Source organism: Phaseolus vulgaris, chromosome 7 (assembly GCF_051622355.1).
Source record: "Phaseolus vulgaris cultivar YP4 chromosome 7, ASM5162235v1, whole genome shotgun sequence".
Taxonomy (NCBI): domain Eukaryota; kingdom Viridiplantae; phylum Streptophyta; class Magnoliopsida; order Fabales; family Fabaceae; genus Phaseolus; species Phaseolus vulgaris.
In genome coordinates, this window is record NC_143504.1 from 49917148 (window position 1) to 49924692 (window position 7545).

At 33.2% G+C, this 7545-nt stretch overlaps 1 protein-coding gene across 4 annotated transcripts; it reads left to right on the forward strand.

Moving 5' to 3' along the window:
• Positions 1–1715: 1715 nt before the first annotated feature.
• RCY1 (arginine-rich cyclin 1) lies at positions 1716–6334 on the forward strand. Of its 4 annotated transcripts, none has more exons than XM_090304992.1 (11): positions 1751–1912; positions 3246–3352; positions 3462–3528; positions 3627–3793; positions 3868–3949; positions 4021–4161; positions 4402–4571; positions 4965–5235; positions 5399–5834; positions 5906–5950; positions 6029–6334. In XM_090304992.1, exons 4-11 carry the CDS (start codon positions 3642–3644, stop codon positions 6088–6090), a joined length of 1359 nt encoding a protein of 452 aa, XP_090161118.1. In that variant the 5' UTR covers positions 1751–1912; positions 3246–3352; positions 3462–3528; positions 3627–3641; the 3' UTR covers positions 6091–6334. The 4 variants fall into 4 exon arrangements, with proteins under 4 accessions (XP_068492935.2, XP_068492936.2, XP_090161118.1 ...); XM_090304993.1 differs by having other exon boundaries at positions 5915–5950; XM_068636834.2 differs by lacking the exons at positions 3246–3352; positions 3462–3528 and having other exon boundaries at positions 1716–1912.
• Positions 6335–7545: the final 1211 nt, after the last annotated feature.

Below are 7545 nucleotides of genomic sequence, written 5' to 3' on the forward strand. Positions count from 1 at the left end.
TTCGCTAATGCGAACGTCCCGTCATTCCGTTAAATTTAATGTCTGACAACTCGAAAGGCACAACAATTATTACGACTCTTCGGCTTTTATTCACCTCGAGCCTGGGGGGCAAGTGTACTGGTAGGCACCGGACGAACGCACGTGGCCGACCGGCCTTATACACAATAAATGGAAACGACCGCACGTTCCGACCGGCCATATACACAATAAATGTAAAAGCATTTATGTGACAAGCTAAGGTGGTTAAGATACACCTCCGAAGAATAAGGAATATGCGTTTAGAGAAGATATGTTCCCCGGGTATTCCGGAGCACGACTAACAAGACATATCCATAACCACCCTGAGCCCAAGGGATAGAAAGCCCATTAGGCAATCCTATAAATACTGTGCTCAAGCCAGAGAAAGGTACGTTTTCATTCACTTACGAAACTGCGCTTAGAATCTCATACTTACTTGAGCGTCGGAGTGCCTTCGCAGGTACCCTCCCCCGCCCGACCGAAGTGGATAGCACGAAGGGACGATCGATCAAAGGAGACAGCAAGAAAGGACAATCGACCAGAGGAGAAGAAGATCAACACGTCAGCAATTACACCACGCCAACCGACCGTGTCTGGGCCCCATCTCTCCACTCAGGTACATATTTATTTATATTTTTTATTATTAATATTATTTAAATTAAGTTATAAATTATATTATTTTTTTACTGTTTTTTTAAAGAATATTAATTGCTGTTATCTATAAAATTGTAAGAAATTGGATTTTTTTTAAATTTAAAATAAATAATTGTTAAATTTTTTATATTTTAATATTATAAAGGATAAAATTAAAAAAATGAAATGTGTAAAACAAAATCTCTTTATATATTGTTATAGATTAAATTATAAATTATATCATTTTTTTCTGTTTTTAAAAAGAATATTAATTGTTGTTATTGAAATTGATGTTTTTAAAATAAATAATTGTTAAATTTACTATATTCTAATATTATGAAAGATAAAATTGGAAACAAGATGTGTATAAAAAAAATGAATCCTTTGTTATGGATAAATTCTTTTAGTATCTTTTAATTGGAAAATGTTACCTTTTAATAAATAAAATATAATTTATTTAATCAAATAAATAGTTGAATGTTTTTTCTTTGTTTTAAAATAACTAAATAACTTATTTTTTCGTAAAATAATGGCTATATAATTTTTTTAATATTTTTATAATATTATATATTTTTAATTATTTATTTATAAAACATAATAATTATATATTTTACAATCTAATAAAATGACGTGTTTTCGATAATAATAATAGTAAATTATTATTATTATTATTATTATATATCAGACAGTAAATTTATATAATTAATTTTTATTCTTATATAATAAATAATATGTAAGATAATTATAATTTTGAATTTCGTCGAATTATCAACCTTAACCATGTGTTCACAAACTTAAATTAAGTAAAATTTGATCTCAAAATAAACTGAAGTTAAATTTTGTGTTAGACTGAAATAATTAAATTAGACTAATATTTAATCTTACATGCCATGACTTCTTTGCAATTGATAATATATAATATAAAAGTTTTAGAATGACTTAAGAGAATAAATGAAAAATTTAAAAGTAAATCAAATTTTATTATAATTTTTATTTAAGATTTAAGAGAGAGAAGATAGACACATTTTATCTTAATAAAAGAAAGGAAAAAGCAACTGAACCTCACTACTATATTATGCTTCGTTATTTGGACATGGACAATTTTTCATTTCTCTTTTCGCTAAAATTTCGGATTCTTCACTTTTTCATTGAATCAAAACCCTAATTCCCCCAATTTCACTTTTCAATATCGAAAAGCCTATCTCTCTCGTTCTGTCTCTAAGTTCCCAACGTTTTTCCCGTCCTACAGCTCGATCCTCAGGTGCTTTTTTCCTCTCCTTCTTCTCCATCTGTTTCTCAATTCTCTCCGAAGTTTTTTCGCTTTTAATGTCAACCATAATTATAAAATTTTGCGTATTAAACTCTATTAATTGGTTTCATTTGTTTAGGTTTTAGGTTTTATTTTTGTTTTGTTTTTGCAATTGTGGAATTTCGCGATTTGCATTCCGCATTTGGTGGTTATTCGAATTTTTGGAATCGGAATTGTGGGGACGTGTTTGGATTTGGTCTAGGTTTGGTTTTGTTTTTGATGGATCCTTGGTCGGGATTTGCTGTGGATTTTGGTTTGTGTTGCTGATTGTTCTGTATTGGGCGCACGTTGACAATATGTTTTGAAGACTGAAGAACAATAATGGCTCTAATTAGTAGCATTGGATATGCTGTAGTTGATAATATGATTTTTTTCATATTTTTTCGGATTACATGGATGTTCTTGTTCTAATACGAGTATGTTGGTGGTTGAGTTTCTTTCTATGCAACTGATTGTATGTGTTGCTCTATCAGATAATGCTATCTTTGTTGCAGGCATGTTACATTTTATAGTATAGTACTGAAACTACTGTGTTAATTAATTGCATATTGTTGCTTAAGTTGACTGTAATGATCTTTGCTTAAGTTGGAGTATGGTTTTCTTCTTTTTTAATTCTGGGTGTACTGTCTGTTTTGCGTTGGGCTTGTTTGAGTCCAAACTAATTTACTTCTACTTACTTCTACTTTCATTACGTATTCTTTCATTCGCACCATCTGCACAATCTTCTTTCTTCTTACAGTCCACCTAAAATTTCTTCTTGTTCTTCTTTTCCCCCTTTTTGTTTGTTAGTAATATTAACATAGCGTGCTCAATTAGGACGTGGTGTTGTTGGGTATGACTGAGTAGAATTCTGTAAATATTATATGCTACTCTGCATAGGATCAAAACAATCATGAATGTCCTTCCCGTGTAACCTTGCTATTGGAACCTGTGTGCTGTGTGAATTTGCAATTAACAATTATTCAATTGAAATTACGTGTTGTTGAAAAATCTTGCTTCGTTTCATTTATTCGAATTTTACACTTGATCTCCCTGCAACAAGGTATTAAGGGTTTGACATATGGATACTCAGCTGCTCAAGAGAAAAGACTGATCTGCTTTTTGGTCTTATTTGTGGCTTGGGGATATTCGTCTGTAACATAATTTTGGCTTTTCGATTATGTAATATGTCTTCTTTTGCTCTATTTTTTTTTTGTATACAAGTGCATTTTTTACTTTCTTTTCAACCCCGATCTGAGCTTTTAGTTACCATGGGATGAAATTATTAATGAGATTTCTCCTCTAGTTAAACAGAACTGGACTGGCAGTCCAAAGTTAACATTTCAATTACATATCCATCACAAACCAAGCTAGTTCAGAATATTGGATATATAGAGGAAGTATGATGCTGTGGTACGATTTCAGAATATTATGTTAGTTATGGACATTTTTTATGAGTAGTTCATAATGTTCTCATTATTGCATGTTACTTGTTTAAAACTAAATACTAGTTCTATCTCAGATTGGCTAGGATGAACTGGGCACTCGACTAGTGGCTATTCTAATTTAAAAACCATTACTGTAATACTGTAATGCTCCCATCATGTTAGCCTCTTGATTCACTTTCAAGTTTTGGCAGCAGAGTTTTGAAGTTTCATGAACAAAATTGTGCCTATTTTTATCTCAGGATAGAGAAAGAAGGATGATCTACACAGCAATTGACACGTTCTACCTCACCGACGAGCAGGTAGCAAACTCACCTTCTAGAAAAGATGGCATAGATGAAGCCATTGAGACCACCCTTAGAATCTATGGCTGTGATCTTGTCCAAGAAAGTGGCATTTTGCTCAGATTGTATCCTTGTGATTGTGTTCATTTTCATTTTACTTCCATGCTTGTTCCAAATTGTTACCTTAATTGTTAGACAGGCCTCAAGCAGTCATGGCTACTGGGCAGGTTCTATTTCAACGTTTCTATTGCAAGAAGTCGTTTGCACGGTTCAATGTCAAGGTCATTATTATCCTGTGATATATTGTCTTCTGTACTTCATGAATTACTATGCTCATAGCGTCTCTTTGCAGAAAGTGGCTGCAAGCTGTGTATGGTTGGCTTCAAAACTGGAGGAAAACCCTAGAAAAGCCAGACAAGTAATTATTGTTTTTCACAGGATGGAGTGCAGGAGGGAGAACTTTCCCATGGAGCATTTAGACTTGTATTCCAAGGTCAGAAGCTTCTAATTTTCACTTTTCTTATCCTATAATACGCAGACATACTATTTGCTCTAGTTCTCAGAGTTCGGACTTGCTTAACAGTGGAATTCCACTTTTTGTGATAATTTGATGTGATTTGAGCATCAAACACACTTACTTCAAGATGATCCAAACACATGCTATGAATCTCATTTCAGCAATTCTAGTTATTTCATATTTTGAATGTTTTCCGTTTTCTTTCTTCATGAACAGAAATATGTTGATTTGAAAATGGAATTGAGCAGAACAGAAAGACATATTTTGAAAGAAATGGGGTTCATTTGTCATGTTGAACATCCTCATAAGTTTATCTCAAATTACCTTGCTACCCTTGAAACACCTCCAGAATTGAGGCAAGAAGCTTGGAATCTGGCTAATGATAGGTACATAATTGCAGATATTATTTTTATTCTGTTTCGTGTGTGTTTTTGTGCTTGTCCGTACATTCTCCATGATTTATTTATCTTCCACAAGATTCCTGAATTAGAGTGCATCCGTTGTCACATGATCAGGTCTTTTGAAGGGTATAATACCTTATTTTGGCTTTTGGAACTGTTGATCTCATAGCTATTAGTAAACACTTGATACTTAAAATGTTGTATGACAAGCATTCGATTCAAAATCGAAGCATAATTTGGAGTGGAGTAAAATGTTTCTTTATTATTCACTAGTCCTAATATTTTTGGTGATGACTTTTATTCACCATCTTTTACCACAACATTATGTTTGCTGTCTCATGTTTTCTGCTTTGCTTCGCCTACACTTTTTTCATGCAGTTTGAGAACTACATTGTGTGTTCGATTTAAGAGTGAGGTGGTGGCTTGTGGAGTTGTATATGCTGCTGCTCGCAGGTTCCAAGTACCCCTTCCTGAGAACCCACCATGGTGGAAGGCATTTGATGGGGAGAAGTCTGGGATTGATGAAGTCTGCAGGGTTCTGGCTCACCTTTATAGCCTTCCAAAGGCACAATATATACCAGTCTGCAAGGATGGGGACTTTACATTCTCCAACAAATCATTGGAATCAAAGTCTCAATCAACACCAAAGGTAATACCCACTTCATCCACATTAACACTGTAATTTGCCGTAGTGGTGTAATATCTCTATATCAGCATCTGTTGTTTGTTGAGACAAATGTCTAAACCTGTATTATTGACCATTGATAATACGGTCGTGATCATAACATATATAAATCACTGGCAATTTGTAGGATGCTCCACAATATAGTCCACTAGCTGATACTGACACCTCTATGCCAAAGGGTGCTCAAGGAGAAGCTAACATTGAATCCATTGGTGGCAAGGGTGCTATGGTGAAGGTAGCCATTGATAAGCTGAAAGATTCTAAAAGGTCTGATGATGAATCAAAAGGCACGGGTACAGACGGAGAGGCAAAAGAGGAACACATACTGAAGTCTAAGTCTGACCGTAAAACAGATGTCATTGGTGAGACACGCAGGGACAGGGACAGGGACAGGGACCGAGATAGGGACAGGGAAAGAGACAGAGATAGGGACAGGGACAGAACAAAATCCAGAGATAGGGATCGAGGAAGGGATTCTGACAAAGAACGGGAACGAGAGGAAGCTGAGAGGGACAAGCTCAAGGATCGAGGTCACCGTTCTAGGGAGAGAGCAAAGGATTCAGGTGTCCTTACAGATTTCATGTGTTTCTTTTTTTTTTTTCTTTTGTGTTCGACTTAAATTAAGTTTTTGTAGTGGATGCAGGACATTCCGAGAAGTCAAAACGCCATTCTTCACACGGTATAGTTCTGTGTTAATGGGGTTTTGCATTTTCTTCCATTTAGCATTGAATCTTCTTAACATATTTCAATTTTACAGATCGGGATTACCATGGTTCTTCTTACTCTTCAAGGGAGAAAGATCGACATAGACATCATTGACATTATTTAGAACATCTTCCAAGATTTACCCGCTTGGGTCACACCCTTTGATCCTATAATCAGTAACCACTGTTTGTTAAGTACTTAGGTAAAGAGCGTTTACGGATAGAAACAATTTAGGGCTCATTTGTGGTAGAAACAATTTAGGGCTCATTTGTGGTCTTATTTGATAAGCACTTACGTAAACACTTATGTATAATTGTTTTTAGTCGAAGAGAGAATAGGAATTAAATCATTTTTATGAGTTGAAAGCATTCTTTAGGTTGTTTTGAAGATGTTATTAGAATAAGCTAAACAGAGCAGATAGATAGATATAATATTATAAGTTATTTTCATAATATTTTAAACTATTTATAGAAATATTCTGTCATCAGATAAATTTAAAATAAATTATTTTAAATGAAGAATTAATGATGTTATTTTTATATGCTGTAGTCAATATTGTGATATAGTTAGCTAATAAAAAGTATGATCGTTAACCATTAATATTCTCTCTAGTTACTGATATAGTTAACTAATAAAAATTATCTTGCCAAAAGAATCTTCTAATCTAATAAGAATGACATTTTCAATGACAGTAGTCTCCTGTAACGTGACAATCCATTTTGTGAAATGGCATGTCATTTGAATTCATGATCCTCTCAATATAATTCACGCTATTAATAGTTGGATTCAATTTTAATAATTTGAAAAGAAAAGTATAATTTTTTTATCAGAACAGTTACAATTAAAGGAACCAAAATCACCTATGCGACGTCCTTTAGAAATAAAAAAATACAATTAAATCTAACATAATTGTGACAGACTAATGATTAATTTAACCATATATATAAAAACATATATGCTCAACTAGTTAACTACATAGATCCAACTACATTAGATGCATTAAGGGTAATATTAGTTTGGTCTAAAAACTAAATTATCCCTTTCTTCAACTTTCGTTCAATCAATTGCTAGGTTACCATACATGCTGTTTGTTCAATCCAGTTCATTGTTTTATAAACCAACATTAATGAAAAATTGAATTTAAACTTTATCTTTTTCAGTCTTATTCAAACAGAATTTCCATAACATACGTGTCAATTACAGTAAGCAGACTGTTGATTATTGCTTATCTAATTAATTCAACAAAGTGTTTAAATTATTATTTTTTTAACTGAAAACAATGACATTTTGGGGGCAAACATGAATAAATGTATCTAAGAACCACCATAAAATAAAACTCTTTTAGTCAATAATATAGCTAAAAGTTGATTTGATTCCAAAGATAAGCGGAGAAAAATATGAACTTGGGTCCTAGGTGGTACCCATGGTAACAAGGCAAATGAAGAAATTGCCATGCAGAATCAGAAAAGGCTGAGTAACAAACAGATAGAGGGGAAAACATTTCTAGGTTAAATAAAAACAAAATGAAGAAATCATCTGTCCTTCAATTTCTTCATGACACTGATGTTT

Coding starts and splice junctions, on each gene's coding strand:
- RCY1 (XM_068636834.2), top strand. CDS start 3,642: ATGATCTACACAGCAATTGACACGTTCTACCTCACCGACGAGCAGGTA. Junction 4,572..4,964: donor TGGAATCTGGCTAATGATAG/GTACATAATTGC, acceptor TTTTTCATGCAG/TTTGAGAACTACATTGTGTG. Junction 5,835..5,905: donor GGAGAGAGCAAAGGATTCAG/GTGTCCTTACAG, acceptor AAGTTTTTGTAG/TGGATGCAGGACATTCCGAG.